This window comes from Portunus trituberculatus, chromosome 35 (genome assembly GCF_017591435.1).
Source record: "Portunus trituberculatus isolate SZX2019 chromosome 35, ASM1759143v1, whole genome shotgun sequence".
Lineage (NCBI taxonomy): Eukaryota > Metazoa > Arthropoda > Malacostraca > Decapoda > Portunidae > Portunus > Portunus trituberculatus.
The window spans coordinates 249,026-275,103 of NC_059289.1; the positions used below are offsets into that span (position 1 = coordinate 249,026).

At 39.6% G+C, this 26,078-nt stretch overlaps 2 protein-coding genes across 6 annotated transcripts; one reads left to right on the top strand and one right to left on the bottom strand.

Annotated features, from left to right (window-relative positions):
* Positions 1–39: 39 nt before the first annotated feature.
* LOC123513165 (mitochondrial carnitine/acylcarnitine carrier protein-like) lies at positions 40–15,165 on the top strand. Of its 2 annotated transcripts, none has more exons than XM_045270092.1 (6): positions 40–374; positions 9,332–9,446; positions 9,935–10,131; positions 10,625–10,745; positions 12,305–12,484; positions 12,759–15,165. In XM_045270092.1, exons 1-6 carry the CDS (start codon positions 123–125, stop codon positions 12,944–12,946), a joined length of 1,053 nt encoding a protein of 350 aa, XP_045126027.1. In that variant the 5' UTR covers positions 40–122; the 3' UTR covers positions 12,947–15,165. The 2 variants fall into 2 exon arrangements, with proteins under 2 accessions (XP_045126027.1, XP_045126028.1); XM_045270093.1 differs by lacking the exon at positions 40–374 and adding an exon at positions 7,342–7,566.
* A 444-nt stretch (positions 15,166–15,609) lies between these two features.
* Positions 15,610–17,843, bottom strand: LOC123513168. 4 transcript variants are annotated; one of them, XM_045270104.1, is made up of 4 exons: positions 17,667–17,843; positions 16,657–16,833; positions 16,338–16,529; positions 15,610–16,197 (listed from the first exon to the last, which is right to left on the bottom strand). In XM_045270104.1, exons 1-4 carry the CDS (start codon positions 17,673–17,675, stop codon positions 15,883–15,885), a joined length of 693 nt encoding a protein of 230 aa, XP_045126039.1. In that variant the 5' UTR covers positions 17,676–17,843; the 3' UTR covers positions 15,610–15,882. The 4 variants fall into 4 exon arrangements, with proteins under 4 accessions (XP_045126039.1, XP_045126038.1, XP_045126042.1 ...); XM_045270103.1 differs by having other exon boundaries at positions 17,059–17,843; XM_045270107.1 differs by having other exon boundaries at positions 17,663–17,842.
* Positions 17,844–26,078: the final 8,235 nt, after the last annotated feature.

Sequence of the window (26,078 nt, forward strand, 5' to 3'; positions counted from 1 at the left end):
TGGCACACTGTTACTATGGTCCTCACATACAGACTTCAGACGTAATTCAGATCTCACCTCAGATACTTCATAAGCACACTGTAAGTATACTTATTGCTTAGTGAGTCAAGTTGCTATGGAGCATGAAGGAGGTGAATGGGGTGAGTGAGAAAGAGGGAAGAGCCGAAGAGAAAGTACTCCGGGGTGGTAACACTGACACTGAGCAACAACACCACAACACCGGCCCCTCCAGCAGCCAAGGGCAGCGTATATCAGCATTACCCTCCGTGTACCTCTCCATCATGCCTACTGTCAGCCCCATCAAGGATTTCCTGGCGGGGGGGTTTGGAGGAATGTGCCTGGTTGCTGCCGGACACCCACTGGACACCATTAAAGTAAGGACACAGGGAGGCTGCACCCTACACCCGGCACCCTACTTACACTTGAGGGAATGAGTTCTATCTCACACCGTAGACCATCAGTGTTAGTGATTTCTGGGTATTATTGGAGTTTCAACCAATACACCACACGTAACTAGGCATATTCTCACGGTGTAGATCACACTTCTACGAGCATTTCTAATCCCATTTTACCCTACCGAAAATTAATAATAAGGTTAGGTTTCCCAGGAGGTCCCCAAGCTTGTTAGACATAGGGAAAAGGGTAATTCTTTACAATACATCCGTCCCCCTATTCTCTACCCACACCCCCCTAACCCCTCCAACAAGCTTGGGGGTATGTGGGGAATCGGAGGTTTGGGGGTGAAAGCTAAAATAGAAGAAATATGGGGTCCGAAAAAATCTAAGGACAAAAACCGCCGTTTTCAAGGAAAAAAAAAAAAAAAAAAATTCAAGAATAATTTTCACTGAAATTATCCCTCCCCAGTCCCAGTAAGCTTGGGGGCCTTTGGGGAATCGGGGGTTTTAAGGGGGGGAGGCATATTTGAGTGATATATGGACTTTATAAAATCTGGAGAAATTTCCCAAATGTTCGAAAATATTCTTAAATATAGGGAAGTTTTACATAACCCTTCCCCCTACATCACTAACCCAACCCTAACATGAACCTAACCTAATGTAACCTAACCTAACCGGGAGGCTGCGCCCCCCTGAACCCCCATACAACACTAACCTAACCCTTACATAAACCTAACCTAACGAGGGGGTGGTGTGCTCCCCGGACCCCCCCTACAACATAAACCTAACCTAACGTAACCTAACCTAACTGGGGTTGCACCCCCCCCGACCCCGCCCTACAACACTAATATCATAGACAGACTACCTTGTTAATGCGGAGTAATGTAATGTTCTACCCTATGGTGTACTGGGGCTGTGTATTGTTCCGCTACCCCAAGGGACGCCACGCTCAGTCTGGTTCTTAACGCAGCTTAAGGAACAGGCTCACGCTCTGTTTGGCAATCCGCTTGCCTTCTTTGACTGGTCCTCCTGTCCTGCACAGCCAGTCTAGTTTTACAGTCTACTGTCTACAGTCACACTCCAGTGTGTAGACTGTAATTATACATCATTACGCTTGCTACAAGCTCCATGTAGCCGCTACCGATTACAAGTCTCTCGTCGCCGTCTACTTCTCAAGCCTTTCCACGGCCGCTCGCTACCAAGCTACCAAGCCTCCAGTACATTTTGTATCCTACAATAAACACAGGGAAGCTCCCTCGGTGTTTCTCTTCAACCACACCAGAACATATTGCTGGTGCCAGCAGTACCAGGACACTAACCTAACCCTAACATACACCTAACCTAACGTATCCTTGCTTTGGGGCAGCTTCCCTCCCCCCCCACACCGGTTCTCTTATAGCTTCACACAATATGCCCTACCTCTACCAATACCCCTCCTCACAATACCTTAACGAAAGGATGAAGGTCCTGGCTGGTCCTCTTCTCGATTGTACACTGACTTGCATTGCAGGAGCAATGATTTCCCAGTAATGAAATTCGCAACCTTTACAACTAATGTCACTGGTGGCCATAGCTGAACTGCACACACAAATGTCTCTGTCCACCTGTCTGCCCAGCTGTGCCCCGCCTACGAATACATATAGCAAAATCCCATTGGCGCAGCTTGTGGTGGAAAGAGGTGGTGGCATGTCATTGGACAAAAGAACTATAGACACAATAAGAATCCTATTCACCAGTTACCCACAAACCCCAGCAAGAAACAAATGCAAGTCAGTGTACTGTTTATTTCTGAGTGTGATGGAGCTCCGTGAGACTTAGATTCTGTGTGGTATAGAAACCTTTTCGTCCCATTTATAGCCACCATAGACGTGGCCCCACCAAAACTTTTGTGTTTACTACAAGCCAACATAGTCCTCTACAAAATATGTGATTTCCATTACTGTAAGTGACACGGACGTATTAGAAAGATTTCCGGAAAAAGAAATATAAGATAGGGTATATTGGTTGAAACTGCAAACTTACTGATTTTTATAATCCCTGATATGTTGTACTGTTGTGACTTTCATGATTTGTTGACTGCAGGAGAGGAAAAGTGGTTAGTTGTAATTCAGGGCAGTACCAGAAGTATGTAAGAGTTTGTTTTGTGTGTGTTGGCCCAGACTTTTTGTTTTTTTATTTTTAACATCTGTAAAGCGATATATCGGCAATTTCAATACAAAATTATGTTATTATTTGTACATTTTGATGTGGTGTGATTTATTCTAATAGTATCAGTTCATTGATAGAATTGCACATCTTTTATCACTTACTGGAAGAGATAATAAAATAGGTAAGGGTTTAGTACTTGGTGGATGCAGTTTATCAAAATTATGTTAATGATGCCCTTGGTTTAAGATTAACCGAGTTCCTGATGACGGTATTTTTACTCCGTGTGTATTTTCATTTACTAGGAGTGATAATAACATTAAAAGCTATCTGAAACAGTGTAGTGTTCATCCCTGGGCCCTTATAAATTCATATGAACTGCCTTGCTTCAGTCTTGGACTCCAAATAGTTAGGATAAAAAAAAAAAAAAAATTATTTCCTTTAACAGTTAACAGGGCCTCTATCCATGGATATTTTTTAATGTGACTAGAGACAGAGCAGTGTGGGAAGTTGCAAAGAGATGAACAAGACAAACACAAGTAGACATGTGCAGAGTCTTTCTAAATACTGATGATAATGCTGATAGTTGTAGGAAGACGGAAGTATAGAAGCAGGCAGGGAGTTCCACAGTTTACCAGAGAAAGGTATGAATGATCAAAAATATTGGTTAACTCTTGTGTCAGAGAATTGGACAGAATAGGGATGAGAGGAAGAAGAAAAACTTGTGCAGTGAGGCCGCAGGAGGGAGGCATGCAGTTAGCAAGATCAGTAGAACAATGAAGGATTGAGGGAGTCAAGTACAATACCTTAAGCCAATTTCACTTCATGGAAAGAGTGACAAAGTGATGTGAGATGTACAGATGGCTCCCTACTTGATGAAACAGCCTTATTTTTTAGCTAGTGCGACATGTCAACTCTGGAGATTTGACAAGGTAAATATCATGGGCCAGTTGTGACGTGTCAGTTAATACACACCTCTTTTCTCAACCCATTCTCATGTCCACCTCCCATCCACACTCCCTCTGTGTTGCTACATCTCTCATACTCCCTCCCTCTCACTTCCATCTAAGCTCTCTCTCTCTCTCTCTCTCTCTCTCTCTCTCTCTCTCTCTCTCTCTCTCTCTCTCTCTCTCTCTCTCTCACACACACACACACACACACACACACACATACATTGGTGAGGAAACTGTAGACAGAATCTTGGATATGAGACTGAGGAAGTGGTTCATAACCCAGAAAAGTACAGCAAGAAAGGACTAAAGAAACTTACATATGAGCGAAATGTAATGTATTCCAACATAAATGGAGTGATATCGGGGATTTTAGAACTCAACGATTACTTGAGGGACAAGAACCCAGATATTGTGGGTCTTACTGAAACAAAACTGAGAGAGGGAGAAGACCTGATGATGGTTGGAGAAGGGAAATATAATGTTTGGAAAAGAAATAGAGTAGGTAAGATGGGAGGAGGAGTGATGTTGCTGGTTAAAAAAGATATAAAGGTGGATCAAGTGAAAAAGGTATGGGAAAGGCAGAAGTGCTAAAGATCAGAGCAGAAACTAATGAAGGAAAAAGAGGCACTACATAGTGGTGTACGTACCACCTAAGACAAATGCATGGTCAGTACAGGAATATGAAGAAATGATAAGTGATACAGGAACATGTCTGGAAGAAATGTTGGGTGGCTGTGAACGAACTATAATGATGGGAGATTTTAATTGTAAAGAGGTGTGTTGGGAGGACTGGTCAATGGAAGGATCAGAGACAACATGGGAAATACACTATTGACACTGGCAATGGAAAATGTGTTAACTCAGTGGGTCAAAGAAGATACTAGGTTTGGAGGAGAGGGAGCATCGTCAAGACTGGACTTGGTCTTTAGTACAGAGCCAATGGTCATTGAGGAGATGAGGGTGGAGTGCCCTTTAGCAAAGAGTGATCATGCAGTTTTGGAGTTCAAGGTGATAGACGAAGAGAAATCTAGAAGAAATGAAGAATATAAAGTGGGAAGATGGAATTATGCCAAGACAGATTTTGGAAACCTAAAGAAATTCTTTCAAGAGACAAATTGGATGAAATTCAAGAGTGCTAAGGAGCAAATGAAAAGTGGAAGGAATTTATAAAAATATACAAAGAAGGTGAGAAAAATTTGTACCAATAAGACAACATAGAGAAGTTGGAAAGCAGGACTGGTTTAACGATAGATGTGAAAAGGCTAGAACAAGAAAAGAGGATGCATGGAAGAGGTGGAGAAGGAAAAGACGGATTAAGCAGTGGGAAAGTTACAAAAGAGCAAGAAATGAATATGTGTTGATTAGAAGAGAAGAAAGAAAGAAACAAGAAAAGGATATAATTGATAAATGTAAAGACCAACCAAGGCTTTTTACAGACATGTGAACAACAACATCAAAAATAGAGAAAGTATTGAAAGTTTAGAAGTAAATGGAGTATGCAGTGAAGATCCCAGGAAATGGCAGAGGCTATGAATGGATGCTTTCGGAAGGTATTCACAAAGGAGACTGCTTTTGACAAACCACTGGTAATGGAACAGAAAGGGATTATGAAGGAGTTTCAAGTAACTGTGGAGGAGATCAAGAACATGATGGGGAGTTTAGAAGTGAGAAAAGCTGTGGGACCTGATGGGGTATCAGGATGGATTTTAAGAGAATGCAGGGAGCAATTGGCAGAAAAAGTTTGTGAAGTAATTGATGCCTCATTAAGGGAAGGTGTAGTGCCCCAAGACTGGAAAAGAGCTAACATTGTCCCAATCTATAAATCAGGTAACAAGAGAGACCCATTGAACTATAGACCAGTGTCACTTACAAGTGTGGTAGCTAAGATGTGTGAGAGGGTGGTGAAGAATAGATGGACAGACTTCTTGGAGAAAAATGACATACTTTGTGAGTGTCAATTTGGTTTTAGAAAGGGCGTTCATGCACGACAAACCTGATATGTTACTATTCGAGGGTGATAGATGTAATACAGGAAAGAGATGGTTGGGCTGATGGAATATATCTGGATTTAAAAAAGGCCTTTGATAAGGTACCACACCAGAGACTGATCTGGAAACTTGAAATGGTAGGAGGAGTGCATGGCAGTTTACTAAAATGGATGGAAGACTTTTGGTAGGAAGAGAAATGAGAACAATAATTAAGGACAGACCATCAGAATGGGGATTGGTGGAGAGTGGAGTTCCACAGGGATCAGTGTTGGCACCAGTAATGTTCGCAGTCTACATAAATGACATGGTGGATGGGGTGTCCAGTTATGTGAGCCTATTTGCAGACGATGCAAAATTGTTAAGAAAAGTGAGATGTGACAAAGATTGCGAACTACTCCAGGAAGACTTGGACAGAATATGGAAATGGAGCTGTACATGGCAAATGGAGTTCAACACGACAAAATGCAAGAAAATAGAGTTTGGCAAGAGTGAAAGAAGAATCAGGAGTATGTACAAGATAGGAAATGAAGACATAAAACCAGTCATGAAGAAAAAGACCTTGGGGTGACAATTACCAATGACCTATCGCCAGAGAGACATATAAACAAAATAATTGGAGAAGTATTGAACTTATTGAGGAACATAAGAGTGGCGTTCGTATATCTAGATGAAGAAATGATGAAGAAAATAATTACTGCAATGATAAGACCGAGGCTTGAATATGCAACAATACAGTGGGCTCGAACTTAAAGAAACAAAAACTAAAATGGCCACACACACACACACACACACACACACACACTGAATGATAATAATAATAATAATGCTGCAACAGAAACAACAACAACAACAACAACAACAACTATTACTACTACTACTACTACTACTACGATATTGCTGTTAATATTATTATTGTCTCCATTAGGATAATTCAGGAAAGAAAAAAAAGAAAAGAATACTGTGTGTGTGTGTATGTGTGTAATTCACCTCCCCTCGGTCGCCTGCTGGTCACCCAGCCAGTCTTCCCCATTACGGAGCGAGCTCAGAGCTCATAGACCGATCTTCGGGTAGGACTGAGACCACAACACACTCCACACACCGGGAAAGCGAGGCCACAACCCCTCGAGTTACATCCCGTACCTATTTACTGCTAGGTGAACAGGGGCCACACATTAAGAGGCTTGCCCATTTGCCTCGACGCGCCGGGACTCGAACCCGGCCCTCTCGATTGTGAGTCGAGCGTGCTAACCACTGCACTACGCGGTGTGTGTGTGTATTTTTAGAATTTTGATGAAAGAAAAATGGGAACGGGTACTCCTTATGTGGTACTGAATTTCTCTGTTCAAAGTACTGCACCTGTTCGTGGTCATCGTGTGGTACCGGATAGGTGTCACAGCTGACTGAGAGTAAACAGAAGAATTCGCCGGATGGCTCATGGCACCTTCCATCAGAACTGAGCACGTGACCACCAGCTTCCCCATACCTCTCAGACTCCTCCCATATCTCTTAGCCTCCACTATAGAGATAGGCCCAGGGATATTACTTATCTGATAACGTATTATTTTGGCAGATGGCTCTTGGTGATCCTGTGTTATTTTTTTTTTTTTCTACTTCGTTGCAGCTTTTTATTTTTTTTTTCCTCGCGAGATGATGATATTATCGACACGTGTGAGAAATCAATTATAATATTATTGGGAGTGACAGTTGATGTTATATAAGCCTCACTTGAACACGCACACATTCAATAGTACAATCTTCCTCACACACACACACACACATTTATCAAACACATAGTAACACTCCCTCTCGAGCACATTATTGGTATCTGGCATCGTAGTACCCTGCCGGCCTTCACCTCTCACCACCACCAGACAGCTGAGCCGTCCACCACCAGCAGTTTACCTGAACTCACGGGGTCCAGGTGTTGTGGTGGTGCTGGTAGCCTCACACCTTTTCATACGTTCCCTCGCTTTTCCCACTCCTCTCACTATGCCTGAAAAGACCTCAGCTATTAAGGACTTCGTTGCGGGGGGCTTTGGCGGTTCCTGCACCGTGGTGGTCGGCCAGCCGCTCGACACTATAAAGGTTGTAGTGTTTACTCATCAAAGTTTGTTGTGTTGTATTTTATGTGAAGTTATGTGTAAGTATGGGTGATAATATGGTGCCTCTTATGTGTTGATGTGTTATTTTGTTCTTGAACAAGTTTACGGAATTCATCTCTCTCTCTCTCTCTCTCTCTCTGTGTGTGTGTGTGTGTGTGTGAAAGAACATCGTTTTATTATGGTTTACTTGGTTTTCGTTATGACTGGTATTCAGAAGACCAGAAAGGGTTGGTCGCTTCATTAAAGTGTGTGTGTGTGTGTGTGTTACACTGCTTGATCTGCTGCAGTCTCTGACGAGACAGCCAGACGTTACCCTACGGAACGAGCTCAGAGCTCATTATTTCCGATCTTTGGATAGGCCTGAGACCAGGCGCACACCACACACCGGGACAACAAGGTTACAACTCCTCGATTTACATCCCGTACCTACTCACTGCTAGGTGAACAGGGGCTACACGTGAAAGGAGACACACCCAAATATCTCTAACCACTGAGCTACCGGGTGTGTGTGTGTGTGTGTGTGTAAGTTGGTCGCCTTGATTTTCTTCCGCGTAAGCATGAAAGCAAGGACATGTTTCTATTATTCAGTCGTATCAGTTTTCTTGCATCAAGCCTGATAATGCGGTGAGCTAGACAATGCATTATTTAATGGCATTATTCAAAACCGATCGGACAACTACACACACACACACACACACACACACACACACACACACACACACAAAAGTAGAAATGGAATAGCTGGTTATTTGAAAAGTACATGTATTGAAGAAAAAACGGAGACAAACTTAAGTAACCTCTCTAATCTAAAGTTAGCTGTAATGATCTAAATATATATATATATATATATATATATATATATATATATATATATATATATATATATATATATATATATAGTACACATATATCTTTCATCACCCAGAAAAGGGATGGTACCGTGCTACGGGCTTTAACCTCAATTTTCACAGGGGGAGATAAAAGATAACACCGCTTCTAGTGTGTGCGTGATGGGAGCTGATACACATTGTGTTCAGTTAGTTGGCAGACCTTGCACTACTGAGTGCCGTTGAATACCCGCATTTTTACCGTTACTGTATTTTTTCTTCACCTCTCCATTTCCCTTAGAGCACTGATTCACTCGTCTTCCCGCCTCGCATTTTTCTTTACCTTTATCCACATTATTCTGTCAATAGTGGATGCTATGTGGACAGTTAGCTTGTGTTGTTTGATAGTCATTCACTCACGACAATTCTAGAGCGTTTTTATTTGTTGTTTTAACGCTATTGCATAAAATGGAGAGTTAGGAGAGTAAGGGAGTCTAATCAGTTATGTGTGTGAGTGTGCCCTCCACCCGCAGCAGTTATTGTCAAGCACGTACACACAGCTGAACCTCTCAATTAATGTTTACACATCTTTGTCTGAGTGGTGGTGTGATTAAGATTGGTGAGTATTTAGAAAGTTGATTTTTTTCTTTTCCTTTTTGTAAGAGGGGAGAACTGATCAAAGGCAACAAAAACGACTAAACAAATAAAGCCCAATTCCATAACAAAGCCGTGAGAGTTAGCCATAAGAATGGGCTAAATGTTTTGAAAGGTCCCTCTTTAATGAGTTTCAGATGAATTATTAGTATTGGAATGAGTACAGTTTTAATGTTCTTAATTTTAGGGTTACTATCAGGTGTACTAATATTGATAGCATAATAAAGGAATAGCACTAATACATGTCTAACTTATTTATATTGTCAGGTGAGGCTGCAGACCCAGCCACTGCCAGCACCAGGACAGAAGCCTCACTATGCTGGAACTTGGGACTGTGCCTTGAAGACCATTCGCAATGAAGGCTTCTTCGGCCTTTACAAAGGTGACTGGAAGAATCAGCTAGTGCCTGTTGACTGGAAAAAATGCTAGTTGATCTACACAGCTTCATCTCTCTATCTTCCTGCTCTATCATTTAGTTAAACTGGTAATGTTTTAGAAGAGTAATAAAAGTAAAAGCCGGAAATCTCTCTCTCTCTCTCTCTCTCTCTCTCTCTCTCTCTCTCTCTCTCTCTCTCTCTCTCTCTCTCTCTCTCTCTCTCTCTAAATGGAAGTTTGTAAGTATAACACATTTCTTCTATACCTGATGATAAAAATGTCTTTTTATGTTCTTGGGAAAGGTATGAATATAGAATGTGTAGAAATTAAGAAATGTTTGAGCCTATTAAAGAAGCTGAAGGCTTAACAAATATTGTAATATTTTTCCATTATACATAAGCTATGTAATTTGATAGACATTGAGTTATACATTATTCATTCATTCATTGTGTGGATCAGTTGGTTTCACTAGTTTTACCTCTGATTTTTGTATAGGTATGGCAGCACCTTTGGTGGGAGTCACACCTATGTTTGCTGTATGCTTCCTGGGCTTTGGCATTGGAAAGAAGCTGCAGCAGACTTCTCCTGACCAACAGCTCACTGCCGTCCAACTGTTCAATGCTGGCATGCTATCAGGAGTATTCACCACTGCCATCATGACACCTGGCGAGAGGATCAAGTGCCTGCTGCAGGTGAAGCTTGGCAGATTAGAGTCAAATTAGCCAAAGACCAAATTATTGAATCCCCTGTGTCTTGACTGCTGTGGTGTAGGGAATGAGGGAAGGACGGAGACATGCTGGATGTGCTGTTGTGTCCTGACAGTCTAGACATAACATAACTAGTCTTTCCTTTTCTCTCACATACATATTTGTGCTTGAGCACAAATTTATATCTTGTATGTGGTGCAGTTTATAGTAGTTTTATTTTACTCAAATTCAGTTTAATACAACTTGAAATAGCTATACTAAATTTTATTTAATTTACCTAAAGTTTTCACTTCAGCACAATCTAATTGTACAGGATTATGTAATTATTAGAAACTTTGAATTGGGTTCAAATTACAAACATGTTACACTAATGTGCATTTCACTGTTGACTTTTCTCTGAATTAAGTATAGGGAAGACAGTATGTTGATTGATGTGTTCTGCATAATACTTTTTTTGTTCACGACCTTACTTGTGCAGGTTCAAGCTGCTAGTTCAGGGCCAAAGCTGTACAATGGTCCTGTTGATGTGGTCAAAGTGCTTTACAGGGAAGGAGGCATCCGTAGCATCTACAAGGGTACCTGTGCTACTCTTCTAAGAGGTGTGTGTGTGTGTGTACTTTTACCCAACGTTTCCTTAAATATATGCACACCTGCTGTTGCAATTTCTTCACTCAAACTGTTCTAGATATCCACTGTTCTATGTGGAAAAATAAGCCTTGATGTTCCTTAAACATTGACTCTTTACAATCTTTTGAGAATGTCCTCTTGTCCGTTAGTCTCTATCTTCTGTCAGTGATATCAGGTCTTGTGTGTCTGTCTTTTCCATATGGTCTTCTATTTTACACATCGTTATTACTTATTAGATCTCCTCTCTCTCGTCTATCCATCAAAGTTGGTAGTACCATTTCTATCAGCCTTTCTTCATAGGTAAGGTCCTTCATCTCTGGCACCATCTTTGTAGCTGTCCTTTGTATTCCTTGTAATTTCTTGATATCCTTTTGCATATGTGTTGACCACACCACTGTTGCATACTCAAGTCTGGGTCTTATCATAGTGGTTATGATTTTCTTCATCATACTCATATTCATATATTAATTAAACACCACCCTAATATTTGTTAGTATGTTATATGTTGAATTAGATAACCCATTTATGTGTCTTTCTAGTGTCAGAGTGTTTTGGTATAACTACTTCCAGGTCTTTCTCTTCCTTCCTCTTCATTGTAATCTCTTGTTACATTTTGTATTCCCATGTAGACCTTTTATTACTTTTACCTATTTCAATCACGTTTCATTTTTTAGCTTTAAATTCTAATCTCCACTTTTTGGGTCTACTCCCAGATCTTGTCAATATTTCCTTGCTGTTCCATACAGTCCTCATTGCTCATTATTACTCTCAATTGTTTTTGCGTTATCTGCAAATGAATTTATGTAGCTACTCAAGCCCTCTTGTATATTATTAACATATATTTGGAACATTATTGTTGCCAACACTGATCCCTGTGGTGCTCCACTAGTTACTATCCTTCAACTTTATGAGATGTCTCTTACTGCAGTCCTCATTTCCCTTTCAGTTAAGTGGTCCTTCATCCAGCTTAAGATATTTCCTCATATTCCTCCTGGGTTTTCTATTTTCCATAAGTTTTATGTGGTGCTCTGTCAAGTGTCTTTTTGATATCCAAGTACACTGTGTCAATCCTTCCATCTCTTCCCTGTACCTCATCTATTACTCTTGTATAGAAACTTAGAAAATTTTTTATACGCGACATTCCTTTTTCAAGAATTATGCATAGTATCATTTATGTGTGTGTGTGTGTATTGAGCACACTTTTTTTTTTTTTTTTTTTTTTATGAAGGGAAGAGAGCCAGCCAAGAAAAAAAAAAAAAAAAAGTGAAAAAAAGGCCCACTTGAGTGCTGGCTCTCTACATAGGGAAAAATGTCACCCAAAATTAGGGAGCAAATGCCTTGATACCTCAATAGACATTTGTGTCTGTGTCTTTAATCAATTAAGATATGCACTTATACATCCTTTTCACTTTATTTGGATATTTACTTTAAACTTGAATTCAAAAGATCAGTGTTGGTTTGTGCCTGAAAACAAAGGTTGAATGAATAGTGAGAGGATTATAGGAACACATACCATTGAACCCTCTTGCAGATGTCCCTGCATCAGGGATGTACTTCATGTCTTATGAGTGGCTGAAGCGTTCCCTGGCACCAGCTGGCAAGGAGGGAGAACTGAGTCCCCTCCGCACAGTAGTGGCTGGTGGCATTGCTGGGATGCTGAACTGGCTGGTGGCTATTGGCCCTGATGTTCTCAAGAGCAGATTACAGACAGGTGAGTGACTAACACCTATGTTTTAGTATTGTATTTACAATTATTTGAAGATGAATTTGAGCATATAAATGTTTGAAATTTAACTTTATATAAGAGATTTTATACATATTTAAGTTGATGAAAATGAACACTGAAATATTAGTACAAATTAAAAGCAAGACGTTTTCATGGGGTGATAATTGGGTTCATGGATTGTAATAAATATGCAGAGAATAATTGCAATAATGATTGAATTGACATAGAAATAACAGCTTAAGAGGAACTCATTTTCTAGCTCCTGAGGGCAAGTATCCCAATGGGATCCGAAGTGTGTTTGTGGAGATTATGAAGAATGAGGGGCCACAAGCCCTGTTTAAGGGAGCCACCCCTGTCATGATCCGAGCTTTCCCTGCTAATGCTGCCTGTTTCTTAGGATATGAGGTTGCTATTAAGTTCCTGAATATGATTGCTCCTGATTTGTAATTTAGTCTAGCTACATTTTAACATGTACAAACAGAATAGATTAATAACTGAGATTATCCAGTGATAAATGTTAATGTTGCTGTGATATCTGTTTCTGTTAATCTGTTCGGGTGCCAATCATTTTCTGATTCTTGATTTGAGGTGTTGATGGTGATTGAGAGGGAGAGGGTGCTGTCACTATTGTGTTAGTTTGTGCACAAGAAGCTATGTGATAGGAATAACATTTGAGTCACTAGTGAGGCAGAGTCACACCATAGTTTCTCACCTACCATAAGCACAGAAACAAGGTTGCTAGTGAAACATTAAGGACTAAAACCTCTTGTGCCATTACATTTATTATGTGGAGAAAAGTTGAGTAGCTTTTGATGGTGAAACTCTTGATTTAAAATAGCTGCTGAGCATTGTATACCTCAGAATTAATGAAGCTCATTTAATATGCTAATGTGAACTAGCACTGATGACCATTCCCCATAGCTCCCTGAAGGAGTAGGCTTGGCAGGAGTGTGCATGGAGTTGTTATATAAATATTAAATTAATTTTATTAATATTCTGTATGGGAGTACAACAGATATTTGAAGGTGAACTTTTACATTTCTAATGAACCCTTAACATTTTTAAAACATGCATGTAAATATAAAATCATTTACACATGTAGTTCCTCAATGTATTTGCAGATGTAAGCAACTCAGGGACAGATGGAAATTAATTTTTTTCACACCTTGTCATGCTGTATTGAGATGCAAGTAAGAGATAAAGAAAGAAAATATTTGTGCAAATGCAGAGGAAGCTATATTTGTTTATACTGAGCAGCATTTTCTGCTGCACTGGATTAGTTACTAGCTGTTGTATTAGACATAATTCAGGGGGGGACACAGTGCTCAACTACCAATCACAATGTGGTGTTGCACACTTTAGTTGTCTCTCCAAGCACTGCCCAACCTGAAACTGGTCCCTCCATCCTATGCATTGTAGCCCCTCTATTATTATTTTTTCATTCTTTGGATGAATGATTAGATACAGGCCCAAAGGTCTGAGACAGAATGACACAGGTAAATAACATTGAAGCTGCAGGACAGCAGAGCCAGATGTGGTCTTCTGTGGTGACCAAACAATTTGCATACTTCTCTCATTGCCGCACAGAAATCTTTTCTCTTAACTTTGTTTCTCATTGAAATTCCTGGTATCATGCTTTTGCTCATTAATGGTGAAAATTTAATTTGCAGTAAATACTTGATTTGAATTAAACCATTAGATAAAAAGATATATGGGGATGCTGATGCAGCAGAAATTAACCTTGAATGTACTAAATGCTAACAAAAGTTATAAATCATCAAAGCTTCAGCACAATTGATATCAAAATAGAAATTCCCTCCAAGATGATAACACTTCATTGCTTGTCTTTTGTCACATAAAACTTCGCAGACACAGAAGTGTACATACTGTACATATTTTTAAATACTGTTAAATATCATTAAACTCTGTGTTGTGTTTATTGCTTTGACTCTCTTCGCCTTATTTCTCCCTTTGTTCGTACTGAATTCTGTGCAGTGTTCCACGTACATAGATGACATTATACTGAAATGCTAATGGAAAGATGAGAAAAGTGAATAGGATAGCACAGCTTTACAAGAATTCTTCCAGTCACTGTTTCCCATGTGATTTAATTAGAGTTTGGCTCTTAATTGTGTGTCTGTACATGTAAACAACTTTACTAAATGCAATTTATTTCTCTAGAGAAGAATCTATCAATGCAATTAGTATAAGTGTTTTCTTTTTTTTTTGAGTAGTGGAGTAAATAGAGTTTCACATTTTATTAAGGATGTTATACCATAGTTTATTGACTTTTTTGTTTGTCTTAACAAAAATTAAGGCATTGACACATCTTGAGAACAGTACCTCAGCTTGCAGACTTAAGCAGAGATAAAGTTTCCTAATAATTTACAGTAGGAAGATATACCTATTTAATATTATAAGGAATGAAAATCTTTTAAAAGTTCTTTAGCAAACATGGTAATGAGTGCCTTTGAATGTTTTGTTTGAGAGTTTGAGAACATGGTGTTGGTAGTCATCAGAGATCTGCTAGAGTTTTTAAAGATCATGTAGCATTAACTAATGAAGATGTAATATTATTTAGAGGAAAACATAATGACTGAAGTTGACCAATATTACAGCTGAGGATTGTTTGGGTAGAATCAATAAAAGTAGGTCATGAAGTATAATTGGTTTATATTTTACCATTTCAGACCCTACTAGTCTAATCTGCTGCTGCTAGTTTTTCTCAGTGACTTGAGTTTGTCATCCTTTACCAGGTTAGTCGTGAGTAGGTGCTGATATTTGTAGTGTGTCTTTGTTTTGGGTCAGTAGAGTAGTAATGGTCTTGTATCGTGAGAAATGTAAGTAAAATTCCCAAACATAATGTCAAATTCGTTTCAGGTGAGTATGGAAATGTGAACTGATGAAAGAAATAGTTACAATTTTTCTTTTTATGTAAGAGGAGAAGACCAACCAAGAGCAACAAAAAATCATTAAACAAAAAGGCCCACTGAGATGCAGTCCCCAAACAAGGTCTAAAGATTTAGCTAAAATAAAAGGATAAGTGCTGTGAAATCTCCCTCTTAAATGCATTGAAGACCTATGTAGATGGAAATACAGAAACAGGCAGATAACTCCAGAGGCTTTATTGTATAGTTAGTGAGTGTTGAAGTATCTGTTTCATATTCCTGGAGGTGTTCCATTACACATCATCTGGTCATTATGTGGCACTTGTGATTGAAATAGAAGTGAAGCCACAGTTGTTGAGTAAATGGCAAAATGGTTCATACTGCTGCTGCACATTACATATAGTAATTCAGTCATCTGGGATTCATCACCTCTTCTGCTCATTGAAGTCTTGTTTAAGGAAGGCCTTACATGTTATGGTGTGAAAGTGAGTGTCATCAACTTGGGTTTGCCAAGTGGTATGAGGCTCTTGGGCGGGATGTTGCAGTCTCCAAAGGTTCTCTTTCCTCTTGTATTGTAGTCATGTGGTGGACGTGGATGTGTGGATTAATGTTAAGTTGTGAGGACCGCCTGATCTGCTTCACCAGAGCTACAGTTATAAGGAACTGAGCAATGGTGAAGGAGAGCAGGGAGGCAGGATGGCTTAGAAGGAAGCGAGGTGGCAGTAGGAGAGCAAGGAGGCAATGGTCAAGAGTGAGCTGGAGGACAGCACTGACTGCCACCAGCAACAGCACACGGCGTGGAGTTTGGCGCTGCCGAAGGGAAATATATAGAAATGTAAAGTCTTGTTCATTTTTGAATTTTACTATTAGCTGCATCCATGATAATGTTTAATATCAGTGAACCTGCACATGAACCAACCCAGCAACAAATCTGGAGGAATGATACTCACTCGTATCCATACAAGTAGTGGATGTGAAGGTCTGTAGATGAGGAGGCGTGGAGCCCACACCACCAGCAAAGATATGAACAAGGCAACAAGAAGCACAGTGAGGCGTGTGATGAGGGGTGGTGCTGTCTCAAGGAAAACGTGTTCACCACACCATGCATCATACTGACACATCCAGGCAGGAACACGGCGAGCCTTAGAGGGATACAAAGAATGATACTTAGATGATGGATTGATTGAGGCAAGGATATGTTAGAAATATGATGTGAGAGGGAGAGAAGAGTGTGTTAGATATGGGAGAGAAAGAGTGAAGGATACTTACTGCGGCCTGGGTGAGGGAGGGAACCATACACCACTTTCCATCTGTCACTGAGACTCTACACATGTATGGTGACCGGAACTTGCCCACCAACCACACTTTGAACAATGTCTCCACTGTCTCTTGCAAGGCGCCCACTGCCCACAGCCGCCACACCCACACCCGCACGCTGCTGCTTCTCTGGATGCATGGATGGATGATGGATGAATGAAGGAAGTGAGAGAGAAAAGAGACTCAATATTGTGTGAGTCTAGCAGACCATTACTTATTTGAAAGATATAGTTCATTAGCAAGGCCACGGATTAAGAATACTGTCACAAACAGATCAAATGCAAGATATTTCAATTAATTATGTTGCTGAGAACTTGTGACTGACCTAAAATTATTAGATTTTGTAACACATACTTTCATGTTGTTGATCTTGAATAATGGTAGTTTTATCTCCAAACTTGTTCTCATTCATGTGAAAGTGCAAGACAAGCAGAGACATTACATGTCTACCAGATCAACACTCACATTCCGGGTGGCCCAGACAAAGCACAACACATGAACACTAATTGTCAGAACATTGGTGATGACTTGCTGCTTGAATTAGTGTTTTTCCTATTCATTGCAAAGGATTTGACTTTATATGCACTTTACTTTAGGAGACAAAGGCAAACATGTAACTCTTTCTCTGCAATATGCAATAACTCAGAACCCTAAAAGCAATCAATCTTTATAAACATTTAAAAAAAAAAGGGGGGGATGAAGATAATAGATTTTGCAATTTCTAGCCAATGCAGTGTTTAGAGGTGGCTGTGGAACAATAAAAGATGTCTTGGTGGTTGATAATTAAGAGGAAAATGGTTCAGATAACAGTGAAAGAATTGATTATGAAAAATAGATGTAAATAATTCAATATTTTACACCAAGCAGGAAATGAAGCATTAGTTCATGAAGTAAGTCATCACCAATGTTCTGTCAATTAGCACACTTGACTGACTGCTTTACATGAGACACTACTTACTTACCAGCGCCATGGTAGTAAAGTATGTATTCCTACAGAGCTATTCCAACATTCCTAACTATGTATATGTAAATGGTTCTTTTACAAGGCACAAAAGCAAAAGCAAACAGGAGACAGGAGGGAGAGGGAGAAAGGGAGTATATCACGTGTGCCTATAGCAGCTCCAGGACTGACTAGGGAGAGAAAGTTACAATACCAGGAGAGCTGTTTGTCTTATCTTATCATCTTAATCTAACGTCTGATATCAATTACTTTCTGTTCAAGTATAGTAATAGTAGTAGTGGTAGTAATAGTAGTAGTAATATCTAATAGTAAGAGAGTGTGTGTGTGTGTGTGTGTGTGTGTGTGTGTGTGTGACGCCTCTGCCTGCCACCCAACTTGCGTATGTGCGTCGCTCCCTCCCTCCCCTCCGTCTGAGTGTGCTTTGTGTACTTAGGTGTGAATGACAGGGAGGAGCTGGGGCTGTTTTTTCCCCTCGTGGCGTCAGGAGAGGCTCTGTTTCTCGCATCAGCTGCCTCTCCTCCTCACATTCACGGATTCCCTTTCTTGTCTACCCTCCTGGTGTCTGTCAAGGCTGCCTGCTGCTCCTCCCTTATTTATGGAGGTCTGGAGGTCTTCATCGTGGGTATTTGTCTGTGTTTTCAGCCTATTTTTTTGTATTCCACTTCCTTTTTTTGTGGTTGCTTATGTATATATTTTTTTCAGATATTATTTTGCCTGCTTACATGCATAATTAGTTACGATTAGATTTTTTTTTTCTGTATATTTTTTTATCCCTTGTCTAGAAATGATAATGAGTGCATAATTAATTACCCAAGCAATGCGCGTGAGTTACATGTTATTTGTACTGGAATGGCTTTAACCCCTTCAGTACTGAGACGCATCTTTACCTTGATTTTTGGGTACGATTAGACGATTTTATTTGTATTAGGATGGGTCTATGGAGGTCAAAAGAATGATGGTCAGAGTCTCTACTATTCAAATCCCAACATATGTATCTGAAGTTGTATAAAATTGCCAAATAGGAATTAATAATGTACTTCCACGTTTATTTGTATTTTTTATTATTATTATTCTTTTTAGTGCCACATCCCTAATTGTTGGTTTATTGGGTAGCCCTTCGCTTGCTAATCAGAACATAACATTTGTAGCTTCATTTTGAGTAACTTCAGACGATTATACAGATTAGAAATAATTAGACCGCGACCACTAAAAGCTTTCTCCTTGATAACATATTTTGCTACTGGCGGAGTCCTAAATCTTAACTGTAATCGTACACTAGACTAGCAGGTTTTGTCAAGCAGATATAGAACTAGCAAAGAGAGGTTTGGAATACACTATTATCGTTTTTATTGCCAGTGGTATATTTTTAATTTTACTGTGATTTTAAACAAGTAAGGATAGAAATGCAGACGCGGAAAGGTTTCACATACAACATTATTATTTATCATACTGACTAGCATGTTTTGTCAAGCAGATATAGAAGAACCAGCAAAGAGATGTTTGGAATACACTATTATCCTTTTTATTGCCAGTAGTATATTTCTAATTTTACCGTGGTTTCAAACAACTCAAGTAAGGATAGAAATGCAGACACAGAAAAGTTTGACATGGAACATTATTATTTACCACCGTCAATCGTGTTCTACTGAAATCTTGAACTAGGTCATCCTATTAACTTGAAGAAGTGGGTTGAGTCAAAGGTTAAAAGGTTCAGACACGCTGTAACTGCAACCTCGAGTAGAATCTTGGCTTGGTGCTTAAAACTCATTCAATTTAACTTGGACACGCCCTGTGGTCAAGGCTGGGTGAGTAAAGGGTGTCCTTCAGGGTGTGGAGTGGGTGACATCAGCAGGCCTCCAGGATCCTGTGTCTTTCGTTGCCTTGGGAGATCGCTGTCTCTTTGAATTGATGGGGCACTTGTGTATTTTTTTGAGAAAGTGTCTATTTTCGCCACTCCTACCCACGCACTGTCTTGTCTGTCAGGCTCTCCTCCCCTACTCCACTAACACACTTCTCTTTATTCTTCTCTCCCCCAGTTATGTGTTTTCCGTCCATTCTCTAATTCCTCTATTCTTTCTTCCAATGTTTCACTCGTTTTCTCTTCTTTCAAAAGCTTCCTTGCCTTCGCAGTCACTTGTCCTCCGTCCATCCTCTTTTTCTTACTCCTTTTCCCTCCTTTCCTTTAAACTTGAATCCCTTTGGTTCTCTCCCAGTCATTTTAAAACACACACATCTCTCTTTATTTTTACCGATTTCACTAATCTAATTGTTATCTCCCTTTCCTTCATCCCCTTCATCTCTTCTGTTTTCCATAATCCGATACATCTAATTCCTCATTCGGTCACTTTTTATCCTATAAAGCTCCATCTCTGTACATTGCCCTTCCCTCCTTCACTCCCTCGGCAAGGACACTGCAACTCACGCCCTTGACTCTGGCACTCGGCTGAGGCCCACATCTGCCAATGCTGCTACTGCGGGCGGCGCTATCTAGGCCATCACAGGAATGCTAAAGACTCGATCTCCACTCCAACCCTGCAATTATGTGTCGCGTACGGCCGGTCTCCTCTTGTCTGTCCTTGTGTGTGTGTGTGTGTGTGTGTGTATACTGGATCTCTCTCTCTCTCTCTCTCTCTCTCTCTCTCTCTCTCTCTCTCTCTCTCTCTCTCTCTCACGTGTGTCTGCTGGTTTTTCGATAATATATGACGTGTTAGTCTTCCTTTTCCTTTTTATTTGATGTATTTGCAGTAATATCTCGCCGATGCCTTGGTGTTAATGATGCTTTTGATGATGGTAATGATAATGATGTTACTTTTTTTTTTTTTTTTTTTTTTTTTTTTCTTCTTCTTGCTAGTTCGTCTGTATCAACAACAACAACAACAACAACAACAACAACAACAACAACTACTACTACTACTACTACTACTACTACTACTACTACTACTACTACTACTACTACCACTACCATCACCACTACCACTACTACTATTACCACCACTCCTACTACTACTTCAACAATTACAGTAACAACAGCAGCAGCATCAATAATAAAAGCAATAGTAATTAAGCCGCTATTCTCTCTCTTATTAATTAATTGTATAAACTCCTTCCCCTGATGGCAATACCACGCCGCGTCCCCACCTCAGTCCTCACTCTGCTGCTGGCCACGTCACTGCTTATCGTCTCTTATCTCTCTCTAAACATGTAATAGAGCAAACTGCATTATAGTGGGTAATAAAACCTTGGCGAGGATGCTTCTTCACACACACACACACACACACACACACACACACACACACACACACACACACACACACACACATAAATAGTATATAAGTAAGAATGAAATAGAAGATAAGGAATAATTGTGAAGCAGAGAGAGAGAGAGAGAGAGAGAGAGAGAGAGAATGCCTGCAGGAAGTACTACCATAAACACAATTATGAAAAAAATAAAGCAGCAACAGATGTGTAACTTTGTCTGTGGAGAGAGAGAGAGAGAGAGAGAGAGAGAGAGAGAGAAGTATGACGTAAAGAAGAAAAGAGAGAAAACAGTTTATTACATTTGTTCCTCATTATTTCGTTAAGTTCTCAATTTCTCCTTCATATTTTCGTTTTCATCTTCTTTCACTTTTATTTATTTATTTATTTACTAATTATTTGTGTAATTGTTACGTTTTATTCTTCTCAGTGTCCTCTTCACCTTACTCTCGACATTCTTCTCCTTAACCTTTCATTTTCTTTCTACTTTAATGCTTGTGTTTCTCTCTCTCTCTCTCTCTCTCTCTCTCTCTCTCTCTCTCTCTCTCTCTCTCTCTCTCTCTCTCTCTCTCTCTCTCTCTCTCTCTCTCTCTCTCTCTCCCAATTTCTGGACTCGACGGCTTCCTGCAGCTTCTCTGACTTACTTTATTATGTTCTTAACTTCTCCAAAGAAAACTACAGCAATACTTATAACTTATACTGTTTCCCTTTCCTTTCATTCACTTTTTATCCTTTCCCTTCTTTCTCTCTCCACTTCCATTATTATTTCTTATTTATTAAACTTAATTTCACATTTTGTGACCTAAATAGGAATTAGCATTAGTTCACATAAGTTTTCATTTATTTTCTTAGTCTGCTTTCCTTAAGGACATGAAAAATAATAAGAAAGAAAGAACAAGAGAGAGAGAGAGAGAGATGCGTTAGAAAATCGACTCCAGTGTTTGTGTGTGTGTGTGTGTGTGTGTGTGTGTGCAGGAGATGGGTGGGAATCATGCTTGCTGGTGGTGATGGTGCGGATGTTGGGTGTGGATTAAGTGGATAGAAGGAGAGGGGAGTGCCACGTGGGGGGGGAGAGGGGGAGAAGGGTGGAGTGAGGGGAGAAGGTGTCTGCTATCATTTCTTGCCTTCCCAGTTGTGTTCTCATGGGAGTAAAGTGACTCCGCAGTGGTTCATTCACAGGAGGAAGAAGAAGAAGAGAGAGGAGAGAGCTCGTTTTCTCTTTCTCTTTCTCTTCTTCCCTCTCCTCTTCCATCCATTGTTTATATTCTTCCTGTGTCCACTATAGTCTGTTTACGCTAAAATGGCGCCTCGATTTCAAACATATTGTAGCTTATTCATAACGCAATTGATTTGATGTGAATAATATTTGTCTTGTTGATCAGCGCTCTTATTACAAGGAGAGCTCACGGTTTTCCTCAGTATTTGATAACCACGCATTCTCTGGGATACAGTTCAAACCGAGACCCAGGAGCCATTTTAGAGTAGACAGACTGTAGATGTATCGTTTTGCTCCTCCTCTCCCCCGTGACTCTCTCTTTACTAATAGCTTACTGACTCGTGTTGTTGTTTTTTTGTTGATTATTTTACTCATTTTTACTCTTTTTTTTGTCTGTATATTAAGTTGTGTTATTTGTCGATTACGTATTGTTATTGTTGTTATTAATCTACTTTTGTTTTCTGCTAATAAGATTCCTTCTTTGCTCTTTCTGACCTACAGATTTTCTTCGAGACAAGCGCCTCTCAGCACCTCTTCGATAAAGGCAAGAACTGTGTTTGCCATCCACTAGTACCTTTACAGTCTCGTAGTACGTATCAACTTACAATCATTACCAACCATTATTTAATCACGTGATAATCATTAGCTAGGAATTTCGCGTCCAGAGAGGCAAGGCAATCGTACGCAAGAGATAGTTATCGTATACTGATCGTGGCTTGAAAACTTGTAATATTCCGTGACGTCTATCCGAGAGTGCAGTTTGGGTAAAGTTCTGTAGTGTGGGAAGTTTAAATTAGCGACAGGTGTTTCTTGGTATTGGGTGTGTGGGACTGCGTGTATTTGAGGGATTATGATGAAAAATCAGTAGATAAATTGATGAATAAATAAAGAAGGAAAGAAAGAAGGTGTGGGAGTATGTGTTTTTGCTCACTTATACGATAAAAAGTAATAGTAGATGAGTAAATTAGTAGAAAAAGGAAAAAAAAAAGAAGGGAAGAATGGAAGGTAAGCAAGGATGTTGAAAAAAGACAGGGAAGAAAGTAGGGATGTTAAATTAAAAGAAGTTAGAGAAAAAGTATAAGTAATAAAGAATGAGAAAAAAAACAGCAAAAGAAAAGACAATAGCTAGAAAACTATAGGAAGATAAATTTTGTAAGACTAGATGAGCAAATGGGAGAAAAATACAGAACAGGAAAATTTGCAGTGGAACTATAGAGACTGATAGTAATGGTGGTGGTGGTGGTGGTAGCGGCAGCAGCGGTCCGCTCATGTACTGCAACAACCTCGGAAAAGAACAGAAAAAAAGGAGGAACTTATCAACGAAATGGGAGTGTACTGTTAGTGCTGATAGCTTTGTGCGCCCGCGTGTGTGTGTGTGTGTGTGTGTGTGTGTGTGTGTGTGTGTGTGTGTTATCGGTGGTGTTTTGTGGTGTTAACTTCCGCGAGGCGTGATCTGCGTGAGGAGATAATTAGTAGCGTTAATCACAGCCTTGTCTTGCGTATGTTTGTGTGTGTGTGTGTGTGTGTGTGTGTGTGTGTGTGTGTGTGTGTGTGTGTGTGTGTGTGTGTGTGGTCATGGTGTGGATTTCTCACGACCTCTTTTTGCTAATTAGGTTCGTCTTCTATATCCATTTCTTGTTCTTGTTATTGTTGTTTTCGTTATTGTCCTTCTTTTACATCTTTTTTGTTCTTATTGTCCTTGTTCTTCTCGCTCTTGTTCTTGCTCTAATTCTTCTTCTTCATATTTTTCGTCAAGTACAGTACAATATTTTTTCCAATTTGATGCTTCTTTTTTTTCATTCTTTATTATCATCACCTACGATTTTCTACCTAATTTTCGCTTTCCTCATCAGTGAACGTTTATATTTGTGAGCATTCATTTTCATCAATCTCCTTAACAACATCTTTAGTAAACTATTTTAAACAGTCTTTTGGCAACAGTTCGAGAGGTGTACAGAATTTTCTTAGATGTATAGAAAAAAATAAGAAAATATGAGGCTACGTAACTAAGAATACACCAATACAAAACTAAGTGTCTGAAAGGTTGAGAGGAATTAAATGAGTAAGAAATTTTAGTAGTAATAGTGGTAGGTTAACCCCTTCAATACTGGAACACATTTTTACCTTGAGATTTGTGTACGATTAGATAATTTTATTGACATTAGGAAGGGTCTATGGAGGTCAGAAGATTAATGGCCACAGTCTTCACTATTTTAATCCCCCACATAAGTTTCTGAAGCTGTAAAAAAAAAAAAATATAGGAAGGAGAAAGAATATGAAAATACGTCATGGTACTGAAAGGGTTAAGAATAAAAAAAAAAACATAAGGAAAGAAAAATTAATAAAAAAAAATCAAACATAAGGAAAGTCACAAGAATACAATAGATCTTAGCGTGTGACTCCTTTCAGTTGCTTTGAACTCATTCATATTCACAACACTCTTAGAAGGGAATAATTTACATGGACTCAAAGAAATGTATAATATGAGAGTAAATTTCTCTTCTGTTTGATTTAACCTCTTCAGTACCATGACACGTTTGCATATTCATTCCGGTTACTATTTGGTGATTTCATACAGCTTCAGAAACTTATGTGGGGATTGAAATAGTGAAGACTGGCCATTATTCTTCTCACCTCCATAGAACCTTCCTAATGTCAATAAAATCGTCTAGACATACCCAAACCCAACGATAAAAATGTGTCCCAGTACTGAAGAGGTGAAGGGCTTTAGTATGAAAATGTCGAAAAATATAAGAGTTGGTGATTAAAGGATAAATTGTTTAGAAGCGTAAAATTAGCTGTCAGTCTTCTTCTGCCTCTCCTTCTACCTATGTTAATATTTACTTGGTTAATTGGTAAAGACTTAATTAATAGTGAGTTAAAGACGTCGATACTTTTGTTACTTGTCTTAAATTGGGGTATTAGTATGCGTAGACTCTCTCTCTCTCTCTCTCTCTCTCTCTCTCTCTCTCTCTCTCTCTCTCTCTCTCTCTCTCTCTCTCTTGTGGCTTTCTTCGTTTTGTCCGCGATGAAATAAAAGAATGGACAATTTAGAGGAGGAGGAGGAGGAGGAGGAGGAGGAGGAGGAGGAGGAGGAGGAGGAGGAGGAGGAGGGGGAGGAGCCAATAGGGAGGAGGTAAGTGCGGAAGTACTACGCGGACCCTTTTGGAAGAAATGAGAAAGAGGAAGAGGAGGAGTAGGAGGAGGAGGAAAAATAAAAGAGGAGAAAGGAAAAAGAAGAGAAAGAGCAAGAAGAAAAAGAAAGAAAATAATGATATTGATATGAATGTAATAAATTTGTGAAAGAGAGAGAGAGAGAGAGAGAGAGAGAGAGAGAGAGAGAGAGAGAGAGAGGAAGGTTATCAGGATGGCTGTACCAATGAAGGACGAGGATTATTCTTGTTATTATTTCTGTTCCTTCATTCTCTTCTTCCTTTCACCCTTTCCTTCCCACTCATCTTCCTTCCTTCCTTCACCTTTCCTTCTTTACTTCCTTTCTCCACCCATTCATTTTCTCCCCTCTGATGTAAGTTATTTCAAGATCTTCATTCTATTTTTCCTTCCTTCCTTTCTTCTCCTTCCTTCTTTCCTTCCTTCCTCTCTTTATCCCCTCTTTCCTTCATTCCCTCATTCTTGTCTTGTTTTTATTTATTCCTTACTTTATTTCTTTCTTTTCCTTTGCCTTTTATAATTTTCTCCATTCATTCGTTTTTCTGTTTCTTCTTTCTTTCCTTCCTTCCTTCCTTCCTTTCTTAATTTATTTATTCATTCACCTATTAATTATTCATTGTTTTACTTAAGTTTGAGTTTTCATTATCTAGAGAGAGAGAGAGAGAGAGAGAGAGAGAGAGAGAGAGAGAGAGAGAGAATATAATGATGATGTCAATGTATATGCCCCTCTTGCTCTAATCAGTCCATCGCATGCGCCCTCACCACCACCAC

What these genes read in the sequence shown, in the direction of transcription:
- LOC123513168 (XM_045270103.1), bottom strand. Translation starts at nt 17,112, where the DNA reads ATGAGAACAAGTTTGGAGATAAAACTACCATTATTCAAGATCAACAAC. An exon ending in TCAAGATCAACAACATGAAA is followed by an intron (nt 16,834 to 17,058) that starts GTATGTGTTACA and finishes CCATGCATCCAG; the next exon opens with AGAAGCAGCAGCGTGCGGGT. An exon ending in CACTACTTGTATGGATACGA is followed by an intron (nt 16,198 to 16,337) that starts GTGAGTATCATT and finishes TCCCTTCGGCAG; the next exon opens with CGCCAAACTCCACGCCGTGT.
- LOC123513165 (XM_045270092.1), top strand. Translation starts at nt 123, where the DNA reads ATGAAGGAGGTGAATGGGGTGAGTGAGAAAGAGGGAAGAGCCGAAGAG. An exon ending in ACCCACTGGACACCATTAAA is followed by an intron (nt 375 to 9,331) that starts GTAAGGACACAG and finishes TTATATTGTCAG; the next exon opens with GTGAGGCTGCAGACCCAGCC. An exon ending in CAAGAGCAGATTACAGACAG is followed by an intron (nt 12,485 to 12,758) that starts GTGAGTGACTAA and finishes CTCATTTTCTAG; the next exon opens with CTCCTGAGGGCAAGTATCCC.